This window comes from Brachyhypopomus gauderio, chromosome 2 (genome assembly GCF_052324685.1).
Source record: "Brachyhypopomus gauderio isolate BG-103 chromosome 2, BGAUD_0.2, whole genome shotgun sequence".
NCBI lineage: Eukaryota > Metazoa > Chordata > Actinopteri > Gymnotiformes > Hypopomidae > Brachyhypopomus > Brachyhypopomus gauderio.
The window spans coordinates 32,437,358-32,450,120 of NC_135212.1; the positions used below are offsets into that span (position 1 = coordinate 32,437,358).

At 45.8% G+C, this 12,763-nt stretch overlaps 1 protein-coding gene across 2 annotated transcripts in view; it reads right to left on the reverse strand.

The window, feature by feature from the left end:
- Positions 1-9,040, reverse strand: part of nectin1b (nectin cell adhesion molecule 1b) — a 172,903-nt gene extending 163,863 nt beyond the window's left edge. The window contains exon 1 of one of the 2 annotated variants that reach the window (XM_076994203.1): positions 8,002-9,040. In XM_076994203.1, coding sequence (XP_076850318.1) covers positions 8,002-8,053 — 52 coding nt within the window. In that variant the 5' untranslated portion in view covers positions 8,054-9,040. The remainder of the gene's footprint in view (positions 1-8,001) is intronic. The other variant, XM_076994204.1, reaches the window with a different exon arrangement.
- Between the last annotated feature and the right edge of the window lie 3,723 nt (positions 9,041-12,763).

Sequence of the window (12,763 nt, forward strand, 5' to 3'; positions counted from 1 at the left end):
GATGAGCCACACAGATCTCTTTTAAGTTAACATGACGAGTTCTTTTTTCATCAAATGCCTACAACCGATGCACTTGTGGCTTTAGTGAGACGTTCAGGAGCAGCTGGGCTTCTGAGAGTAGAGACAACAGAGGGGGTGACATCACAGCTCAGGTGAGACACATCTGCAGACCCCCGTCTATCAGCCTAGGCCACGGGTGTCGGGACTCGCAAAGGTAAGGAGAAAGTCAACAAGAACACAGAGGCATAAGATGGAGAGAGAGATATGGATACAGATGGCGAGATGGGGCAGAAAATCAAGCAACCCAGCAGAGAGCCAGAGAAAGGGGCAAAAGGGAAGGGGCGTAAGCATCTAATCTCCACATCGAGACCAGGCCTGGAAAATCGGATTGATACTAAATCAGAACAGCACAGGCGAGATTGAACCCCCTTCATTGATTTCCTTTGGCTGTGGTTGTCCAATATGGCCAGTGAGACCTGACCCAGAACAGGATTTCAGGGGTTAGGAACAGGAAAAACAGCTGCCGGTCACAGATAAAAGTGCTGTGTGCTGACTCTCACTCTCTCAAGAGAGACAGAAGGGAATGGGAGCGTAAGTGTGTGTGTGTGTATGTGTGTGTATGTGTGTGTGTGGGGTGCTTTGGTGCATAATCCATGTTCTATACACTCACTCAAAGACAAACGCAAGAATAACATCTTAATTCACTCCCATAATACCGTTACTCCCCAAACCCCCCACACAGCCTTCCTAAATCTCTGATCTTGGCATCACTGGACACGCCGCAGCCATGAGCAAAGACCTTTCACCGGCAGCGAGCCATGTTTATGTGTGCGTGGGGGAGATCTCTCCACACTCTCACACTTTATCCATTATTTACGTGTGGAGCTGACCAGCATGTTTAATTCATGGTGGAGGTGCCGTGCGCTACTAAACAGTCCTCTGCAGCCTGGCCGCCAGTTTCCAGCTCGCAAAAGCAAAAAAATTTGTCCCGTTCGGCAATTGACCACGCCTACCATGAGGAGATCTGTGTCTGATTGGCTAAGGACGGGCTCACATGAAAAGCAGGCCAAGTGGCGGGCCGTTTAAAAGCTACGTCGAAGGCTTTAATTGGTGCTCGCTGGGAGGGGCTTGCGAGAAACGCCGCTGACCTTCCGGGTCGCCGGGTCACGGCTGCATTCCTGCAAACCACCTGAGCCGCTCAGCGTGGTCCTGAGGGAGAAAGTAGCGTACCAAATGGAGAGCTGGTTGGCTCCCGGGCCATTGCTCTGCCCTGTCTGGAAGAGATTATCCATCACCTGCGGGAGGCCCGACGCCAGGAGCAAAAAGCCGCCCGCATCGCCGTGCCAAACGTCCGGCCCCGATGTCTGCATAATCACTCCAGTGCTAAAACACCATTAAGCAGGCCAGACATGCCAAAGGTGCCAAACACTTCTCCACCTGGCTGGCAAATGCAGCTCCTTCTCTCTCTGTCCCCCATGACAGAGAGGCTGGGACTGAGGGAGAAAGCCAGTGAGCCCTACCCCACACCTCCTAGCAGGGTGTCGCCGCTTGGGGGTTAAGAAAACACGCAGTCTCACTGATGAGCAGAGCAGACTCCTCTCTATCCTACTCAGGTTGCCCTTTGGAAACACACCTGTTCCTGATCACTGGCCATTTGTTGTCAGAACAACCCCCCCCTCCACACACACACACACACACACACACACACACACACACACACACACACACACACACACACACACACACTATCCCTCAATTATGCCCACGTGCAGCACAGCAAAGCATAGGACGCAGCTCCGTAACGCAGCAACCAAGACGTGGCGAGGTCGTGAGGATAGAGCGGGTGCTTAGTCTGGACACACAGCCGTCTGGAGAAGCACTCGTAGCCGGAGTCTGCAGCCCAGCGGCACAGTAAAGCTCAGATTATTGCAGAACGCTGTGCTGAGGAATAAGTGGATGACTAATTGCAATTAAATCTCTTTCAGGAGTTTACAGGGCCCTCCACTGCCCATCGGCGACAGTCAGCATAGAGAGCTGGAAAGCAAAATCATTTGTTAACTTTGTACGCTGCCAAGTTATTAGTTGGATTACATTTTTGCGAGCTATAGACAAATTCCCATTCTGAATAATTGCATTTTCCCGACTGACGCTCATCCACAACTGAGTGTGTTCGTGCTCCCCAATATGTTTAATCCAACTAAGATGAGGATTTAGTGACGGAAAATCTCCTTAACCTGTGAACACGGAAGCCTAATATCTGCTCCTGGCGACCGTCGCTAGGAGTCCCTGGCGGTGTGAATCTAACCAAAGCGAGGCCTTCAGGGGGCGCTGTGATCTGGAGCACGACGAGCAGCATGTTGTTAGCGCCCCAACGACTGGGGAAGAGGCATGGCAGAAGCCTTCCGTGATTGGCCAGAAACTGAAAAGAGTGCAATGCTAATGCACCAATGAGACGTCAAACAACACCCATCGTTTCACTGAGACTGACATTAGTGATGTCACAGCCAGGGTATCCGCTGCATAGAGCTGGAGGGTTATGGGGTGTCCTGCTGTGCGGGGCTTAGGGGCGGAGTTAAGCACAGGGCAGAGAACCGTGCAAGCTGATAACTTTTCACGCTGTTAATTTAAAAAATGTCTAGTTCAGGCCTCACAGATCATTTCTGCCTGAGGACAAAAGAAAAAAACCACATTCCAATGGCATCAAACAAGGGCATGAACCTTTAAATCCTTTATGTGTGCAAGAGTGTTAAATTCTCTTAAATAGAGTGCTATTCTCTTAAATAAATAAACAGGCATCATTAGTACCACATGGGTATTTAATAAAAAAAGACTGAAATATCTGCCTATATTTTTGAGCAGAATGATACATGAATTAGCGCCCGTGCTAAACACTGGCTTCCGTCCACGGATGTTTTCTGCATGTTAAACATGAGATTGCAGACTGCAGAGGCGACAGTCGGAAAAGCTGCTGAATGTGTTTAACTCACTAAAACATCTGGACACGCGGCTTAAATTAACATAATCTACCTGAGAATTTCATGTGATGGGGTGTCATTTGTAAAGTGGCAAATGCTATAGTGTGAAGTAAATGGAGTTTGAAGCTATTGCAGACTGCAGGAATATGTTTTAACGCGTGGTCAAAAGTTCTGCACAACATACTACTACTGAGAACACGTGAAGCAGAGCGTGTGGGAATAGTTATATTTCATTCACTTAAAGGACAAAGAAAACAAAGGCATGTTTCATAACTCTTCCTAAAACACCATACACATTTCTTTGATTGCACAAACAATTATCAAATTTGTTCACAGTGCGGAGAATCAAGAAAGCATTCCTGACATGCTGGGTGAATCGACCCCATTGATCGAGGAAGAGGGGCAGAAGGGCACTGGGGAGGGGCTTGCCTCACCAATCGTTGTAGAGCTCTGCTTTCTAACCTACCTCACACTACCCGTCAGGATGGAGAGTTAAAGGTTTATAAAGTTTTCATTATAAAGTGGAGCTGAGTGGGTGGTGTTTTATGAAAGTAAGTCCCAACGGAGGAGCCTTCTGGTGGTGCAGTTGCCAGTTCTATAGCACCTCCGTCCGACAGTTGTGAAGTTGTTCCTGATCCAAATCGGTTGGATTTTAGTCTTACAACCCGTGCGATCCAGAGGTCCAACAGGGCAGGGTCTGACAGCCGTCCCTGGTGAACTCCATAATATTACAGGATAAGAACGTGTCAAAATGGCAGTCAAAACAGCCATTTCAAAGTGAGTGAGTGAACGTATGTGGTGAAAATGCAGACTCAATGCATCCCTGAACCAGGTCCTTCCTCAGTACTGTGGTGGCTGTAACCCACTTCCATTGTCTAAGTACAACGTTCTATGAACACACACACACATTGCTAGTCTGGCATCCATCTTCAATTCTGGGGGTCACAACAGGTTGTATATCACTTAGTGCTTCAAAGGAGCTTGACTTTAATAGGCCAGCCCTTTGACCTCAAGCTGAATGACTGAATTCCTGTGTTTGCACATAAAGAAGAGTAAACACATATGCGTGCACACACAAACACACACACACACACACACACACACACACACACACTTGCCCCCAACTGCCCCCATATATATTTTTTTCACTTAGAGGAAGCTCATTTGTTTTCTCCCTGTCCTGTGAATGCAGTCGAATGTCTCCAGGCGTTCTGATGTCCCTCATTCTTAAAGCACCGCCCGCATATTAAAAGCACCACCCAGATGTTGCTGTTACGGTCAGCAGGACAATCAAAGTGCCGTGGTGCAAAGGGGTGTCGGCCTCTGACTGAACGGCTTCAAAAGACATCGCAACACAATTGGCCAGAAATCTAATCCTGATTTCCAACGTAAGCCATGGGATCAGCTCCACACAAATCAGACAAGATGTTCTGATCAAAGAATGAGTTCTCCTCTTCAACTGACACCGCTGCAACAAACAGCCAAAGCCCTGTCAGTTAATTACCATCCCCATCTACTACACAGCATCATATGCAGGTTATAAATGGTAACAAAGATGTACAAAGCACCTGAGTATTAAGGACAATGAGGGCATCATTACAACCAATCGGCCAAAGATCTTCTCTCTTCTAATCAAGATGGTGTAAACGGAAACAAAAGCAGGAGATCTGAAAGCCTGTGTTGAAGAACATCTCTGGTGGATGAAAGACATTTACTGGTCGATCCCTGACTGATACACAGTTATGAAGAGCCACTTGCAAATCCATTAATGGAGAAACATGGAAAAAAAACATGGCTTTTTCCATGTTTCAATACCAACATTTTCTTTTTCTGTTTTTTATTTCATCAAGGTCTCTGTAGTCTCCAAGGTTTCCTGTGCGTATGAAGGGTCCTCTGAATCTAAAGCAGAGCACAGCTTCTGCATCCAGTACAAACAGCTAAACCCGTTTGGGTCTAAATGTGTGGCCCAAACTCATGGCTTTTATGGTACTTTTCTAGGGCTTCGACTTTAGAGGCCTCGCAGGATTAACATGACTAGTTCCAACACACTGAGAAACAGTGCTGGCACATTTCACCTTGAAATATCCCACTTTGATGGATTGATACTCGCCGTAAAATTTCATAAGGGAAAATATGCGTGATGGTGCTCAAAATTCTGCTACTATTCTCTCTTTATGAAGAGAGGAAAGCCACTAACGTTGGGAGAAAAGTAACCAGTAACATTGAAACCTACAAAAGTGTGACTGAGATCCTCTGTTGATATACTGAATCCTGGAAGTAAGAGGAACTGCCATGTTTGCTCTGTCTCACAGGGATAACTAAGTTACACAATCACCAACAGCACTATTCTTTTCATTATCTCCACTTAACCTATTATGATTTGCCCACTTAATGACATTAAGCCAGAAATCTCCTCAGAGCAGGTTCAATGATTCTCCCTTTGGGTTTTTAGGAGAAAAAGAGTAATATTGCTCAGACAGGGGCACATAATTACATACATGTGTGCACACACACTCACACACACACACACACACACACACACACACTCTACACATTCCTTTTCAAATTAAAAAGAGCGTGAACAGGTTGTCGCTGAGCTGATGGCAAACCTTAAAAGGCAGAGTCTAGTAGAAGCCCCTCTACAAAATGGAAGTGGAATCTGAAAGAGCATTGCTCAAAAAGACACTAATGACTTCATGCAGTATGAATATAATGAATAATCCCGCCTGGCCCTAATCCATTGCAGTCATTATCGATAGATAAGCACTTTGGGGGTGGGGGGTCCACACCAAATCACATGGAAATTGTCCATTTAACAGGTTGGAAGTTGGCAAGATGGACAGTGAAGCTGTTGAGGCTCTGTGGGTGATATTTATCTGTTTCTGTGAAAAATGGAACAGGAGGAGATTCGAGCCCTGTTTCCCAATGTGCTGATCCTGGCATTGAGTGACTGGTTGTCTAACAAGAACCAGCATGTTCCCATAATTCATCAAGTAGCTTTAATCTTAAGCTTTGAAACAGTGCTTATTCGGCTACACTGGGATCCATGATCCTTTGAGAATGTAAACCGAGCACCGTGTTTTCAGTCGTGACGTGCATATGTGCAAACACCCTGCTCTTTCTTCTTCGTTCTCCCCATTTTAAGCAATTTGTGCGTGTCATGAAAGAGAAAAAAGATAATGACCTGATGCCCTGTACGACTGACTCTCCAGCTGCTAATTAGAAGAGACATTTGTTTTTTATTGCGGTTTTTTTGTAAAAAAAAAAAAAAAAAACCCCAAACACATTCTGAACAAAGAGGGCTCAATTCAAGGCGTGCTGTGTGCGTATGGCTCAGACGCACACCACCCACAGCACTCTGGGTTTACCAGCGGGGAGTGGCAGGGTGTGTGCGCTCCGAGACGCGGCTGCAGGGGACGCACGGAGCACGAGCCCCCGTTCGCCTTCGCTGCGGATTTGCATTTCTTAGGCTCGGAATAACAAGTCCTGGCTTGCAAACAAATTGCTCATAATTTGAATGTCTTGGATGAAGACATCTCCAGTGAAGGGAGGGGGGGTGTTGGGTAGAGGGTTAAATGTGCTATGACACAATGCAGAAAAAGCCCACTAAGTCCACCTCTAAAAATATAATTTCACTCTGTTCAAACAAACACCAAGACTGCATCCATAATAGAAGGAACACCAGGGAAACGCTTCAGGAACTTTCAACCATCTGCTAGCCACCATTTCATGTGTGTTTGTAGAAAGCAATGAAATCAAGTGCCCAAGGTCAAAAGGGGTGTGGTGAGAAATCGATGCAGGTGAGAAATAGGGCATCCTAGGCTGTGAAGGGAGATGTGCTGGCAATCACGTAGCCCCCCCCCCACAGGTGACCCCTGTACAACTGTTTCGGCCAGCCGGGCTCATTAGAGCGCCGCTCTGGGGGCAACTCAGCCCGAGCCCAGGAAGCAGCCTTCCCACCTCACTCCGTTCGTTTACAACATTAGAGGTCAGCGGGGTGGTATTGATTGGGAAATGTACTTTCGAAGAGCAGTTTATTAAAAGACACCCGAACGCTACACCCACGGGAGCGCTGACAGAGTCTCCGAGAACAGTAACTACCAGGTGGTCAAAAGGCAGGCCCAGCTGGATTTAAAACCCCACGTCTGAATCATCTGGCTACTTCCCTCTGTGATTTATCACTTCCCCAGGAAGCCTGGGTCTGCAGAAGCCTATCCAACAAGACGAGAAGCTGGAAACAGTGGCAAGCCTGACTATGCTGTACACTTCAATTAATCAACCTTATGTCCCTTTAGAGCAGTTGAGCACGGTCTGATGCATACACCTACTTCTTTAATGCGTCACTCTGGCATATTCAGCGTCTCCAAACGTCTTTATAGTCTTGTACATTAAAACACTGAACATTTAAACAGTATAACAAACGGACAGGACCTAGCTGTCCAGTAAGCAGATGTGTATATGAATAACATTAATCTCCAAGATGCTGCATTGTGGCATAAAGACACGGATCCTCTGTGAAGTCGTGAATTAAAACTCATCATTGCTGTCTTCACATATGAACATGGGCAAAATACCAGAAGAACCACCCATTATGTCTTATATGCAAAATATACCATTACCTGTTTAAAAAACATTTTTACATTTAGTTGTCTTCGTGTAATTTATGTAAACCCTGTAACCACAATATTAGGCATCCTTTCTTTTACCTGAGCTTTCAACTGATTAGATGGACATTACTCTTAACGGCCGACATCACATTTTCATTTGCGTACCGCATATGTCGCCATCTGCCTGCATAGCTTGTAATTCAGACCTCTGGAGTCCGGGGTTTCCACTCGGACTATTAACTCATTTTAATTTGTGTCCTAACATTTTGTTGAAATCCACAGCCATGTACATGAAGACCACTGGTTAATACGTTCACTGCCGTTAAAGACAGAGAACAGCGGCTGAGGCATTCTTACAAAAACAGTTTATCTTAAATTGTCCATTTGCTTTTGATATAATGAGAGAACAATATACTTACTCGACACATTCATAAGCACCAGAAGTATCCAAAAGCTCGCCAACATCGCCATACTTTACGCCTTATGCCAAATATCCGAGGTGAAATCCCCGAGGCTGGATAGACGCGATTAGTTCAGAGCGCTTCGGTGAGGCAACTTCAACACGACCCTGGTCCAAATCCCGAGAAGAGGACTAGTCGGGGAATATATATATATATATATATATATATATATATGCGTTCAACTGGGTCAGGGAAGCTGTAGTAAAATAACACACTTCAAAGTACGTTTGCAGTCGTTCCTAGTGACTCCGAATAACGTAACTGAAGCGGTGCGGCGGAGTTTTGTCTGGCCCAGGTCCTCCTTCAGCTCAGATACCGCCACGGTAATACCGGACAGATGGACGAGGCGCAGCGGCTACTTCGCCTGGCTTTGTGAGACCGAAAGGTCGGCGGGAGTCACCGGTTGCTAAACGTAGACGAATAGCCCAGGGAGAAGAACAGAACAAGTTCAGATAAGAGCAGTTTTGAGGGCAGGAGTTCCGGCGACGAACGACGCGTGTAAGCCTCGCATCCAGCGCGGCGGCGAGTGGCTGTTCTGCGCGTGCTGTCACGGAGTGGAGAGAAGAGGCGGGAGGCGCGCGACGATTCACGAGCTCCAAACAAATGCAGCGCGAGCTCTTCTTAATAAATCGCCCCTGTTTTAAGTCAGCGCTCCAAAATCCCGCTCCTTGTGGTCCAACACTAGAAATGTTTTCTCTTTTGCCCAGTATTCGCAGTGCACGAAGTTCTAACGATCCTGGTCAGTTCCCTTCAGTTTGGGAATATGGGGATTATAAAATTGATTTTTCAGGGTGCTTGCGGCTGGCAGAACCCACGTGCATATGTCCGTCCTGTCACGCCGAGCAATTCGCACGACCAAATAAACGGGGTGGTCCAAGCCTATGGCCAAGATCCCAGGCTATCCTGACTCCCGAGCAAAGCTGAAAGACCTGAACTGCTACGATGTAGCAGACGAGCGCCGAGGAGCGATCCGAATCGGATGACGTTAGATAAAGGAGGGGCTTTGACTGTCATGCAAAGTAGGTGTATACTTATCCGCCATCGGGTAAAGTTGGATGAAGTGATGTTAAAGATACAGACGCACGTTCACAAACGTCCAGTGAGCTGTGAGACGCCTTCGGAACTTACATCCATTCTCTAAAATGTCTTCTGTCTGCGCCGACAGACTAAATGCCCTGAACGCATTTCTGAATTGATTACAGTATTATATATTATGTAAATATCTTATTGGAAAACAGTCTGGCATAATGTATATTGATTAACAGTGCAAGACTGTTGTATTGGAAGCTGCTTACATGACGTTTTTAATTAATGCACGCGCTTCAATCACTCAGGCAAGTTCAGCACAGCGATCCTGGATCAACTGAAACCTAAGCTGACCCGTTATGAAGAGACAGCAAAACACCTCCCCCTGCTGGCCGTGTCGACGCTGGGCAAGGATGCGCAGAGCTCTGGATGGCGGGGCACTGCCGCGCTCCGCGGAAGGAGGCGTGTCACCGTGATAAACATTTATTGGCCCATTCACATGTTTTACAAGCGATGCTTCATTATTAAGGCGAAGATCGTTACTGTGAATGATATCGGCCGCTGGAATATTTCTGCTTGTTTGATTAAAACTGAATCTAGTAACATCTCCATGGTACAGAATAAGTGGCAGATTTTTTGCAGTCATTGTGCAGATTATTATAATTTTTTTTACTTAGAGCCTGACTTGCTGAAATCTTTAAGACATAGATATGATATAATTATGATATAGATGTGATATCGTTCTGATATAGATATGATAGTTATGATATAGATGTGATGTCATTCTGATATATATATATATATATATATATATATATATATATATATATATATATATATATATATATAGTTATGATGTAGATGTGATGTCATTCTGATATAGATATGATATAGTTATGATATAGATATATAGTTATGAAAGTGGCATATGGCTGGGACAGACTCCCTCAAGCTGATAGTGGGCAATTGATATGATTATGAGCTTTTCATTGGAAATGAAGGAAGCGTGATTGGCACCACAGACACAGCCTGCCGAGTTTCCTGTGGGCGTCTGGTTTGCGTCTCGTCTGCCCTCATACGTCTGAACAGTGAGAGGTTACAAGGCTGGTGCTGTGAACCTTGTTTTAATGTAGCGAGGCTCTGCTCAGCAGAAGCAGTGACCTCCACGCAAATATTCTCACACACACACACATATACACAACGCTGCCCTCCATCATCCACAGATCAGCTGAGACGCAGAGCTCACGCTTCTGCACACACAGCCGCAAGACAGTTACATAATGTAAAGAGGAGCAGAAGGAGAAGGATGCACTCACACACACAAATACACTCACACAAACACTCACACACACAAATACACTCACACAAACACTCACACACACAAATACACTCACACAAACACTCACACACACAAATACACCCACACAAACACACACACACACAAATACACTCACACAAACACTCACACACACAAATACACTCACACAAACACTCACACACACAAATACACTCACACAAACACTCACACACACAAATACACTCACACAAACACTCACACACACACATACACTCACACAAACACTCACACACACAAATACACTCACACAAACACTCACACACACAAATACACTCACACAAACACTCACACACACAAATACACTCACACAAACACACACACACACAAATACACTCACACAAACACTCACACACACAAATACACTCACACAAACACTCACACACACAAATACACTCACACAAACACTCACACACACACATACACTCACACAAACACTCACACACACAAATACACTCACACAAACACTCACACACACAAATACACTCACACAAACACTCACACACACAAATACACTCACACAAACACTCACACACACAAATACACTCACACAAACACTCACACACATTTATGCACACACTCAGACTTGCACATGCACTCTAATTCACACTCGTTCATGTGTGTGTGTGTGTGTGTGTGTGTGTGTGTGTGTGTGTGTGTGTGTGTGTGTGTGTGTGTGTGTGTGTGTGTGTGTGTAGAACACAAACAGAACACAAAGCCCATATGATCTTTGCCTCTCTGTCTGCTTCTCTTGTCCAGTAGCTTTTCCAGTACACACACAAACCAACTGGTGAGGATTAACACTAATGACCCTGAGAGTGAGACTGCTTCAACTTGGGATTGATTTAACGATCTGTTGGCTCGCTGGACTGAATTCATATATTCCCTCCAAATCCTGTAGTTTGGACCAAGATCTTGGCCCAAAATGCATCATCCAATCAAGAGCATTCAAACTGATTCTGAATTCGGCCTGATTCTCGGACTCCCTACTAAACTTGTGTGGACACATATTGATCGCATTTCTGAAGTGTGTGATAAGCATTTGGGGCTGGGCTTCTTCACTTGATGTGGATATCAGTATTGATCAGGGGCTTACCATCTGATCAATATATCATCTACAGGCTTTAGAATTAACCTTGATTCAGGATCAGGATGTGTTTCTGGGAATGTGGCAGATGGCAGGTTGCTACAGGTCATAATTCAAAGGGAAAACATATTACAGAGGGTGCTCACCATTTGGGTAGCATAAGCACTTGTGCATTATACTCCAGTAAAGACATATGTTTGTACAGCCAAGGGATCAGAAATCCATAAGCCAAGAAACACGTGTTATTATTTACAATAGTATTACAGTAAACACTATCAATTTCTGAAACAGTTTGTGTACTAATACGACCCTTATCCCATTTGTTGGATGTATTGTATTGCTTTCCACCTGGGAATTACACCGTGCATGTATACATTTTGTATTGTAATGATGAATTCACACTGTATGCTTGCGTGTGTGCGTGAGTGTGTGCATGTGCGTGCGTCTGCATTGAAATTGAAATGCAAAAAATATATACATATATATGCAAAAACAATTGTACACCATCTAAAGTGCTGGTGAGAATCCCTCGTGGGCCAATGTGGCAGAAACAAAAGACAAACAAGTAGCTTCACGTGGCAAAGAACGACCCAAACATGCAGCGAGGTGCTGAGAAGAACGACCCAAACATGCAGCGAGGTGCTGAGAAGAACGACCCAAACATGCAGCGAGGTGCTGAGAAGAACGACCCAAACATGCAGCGAGGTGCTGAGAAGAACGACCCAAACATGCAGCGAGGTGCTGAGAAGAACGACCCAAACATGCAGCGAGGTGCTGAGAAGAACGACCCAAACATGCAGCGAGGTGCTGAGAAGAACGACCCAAACATGCAGCGAGGTGCTGAGAAGAACGACCCAAACATGCAGCGAGGTGCTGAGAAGAACGACCCAAACATGCAGCGAGGTGCTGAGAAGAACGACCCAAACATGCAGCGAGGTGCTGAGAAGAACGACCCAAACATGCAGCGAGGTGCTGAGAAGAACGACCCAAACATGCAGCGAGGTGCTGAGAAGAACGACCCAAACATGCAGCGAGGTGCTGAGAAGAACGACCCAAACATGCAGCGAGGTGCTGAGAAGAACGACCCAAACATGCAGCGAGGTGCTGAGAAGAACGACCCAAACATGCAGCGAGGTGCTGAGAAGAACGACCCAAACATGCAGCGAGGTGCTGAGAAGAACGACCCAAACATGCAGCGAGGTGCTGAGAAGAACGACCCAAACATGCAGCGAGGTGCTGAGAAGAACGACCCA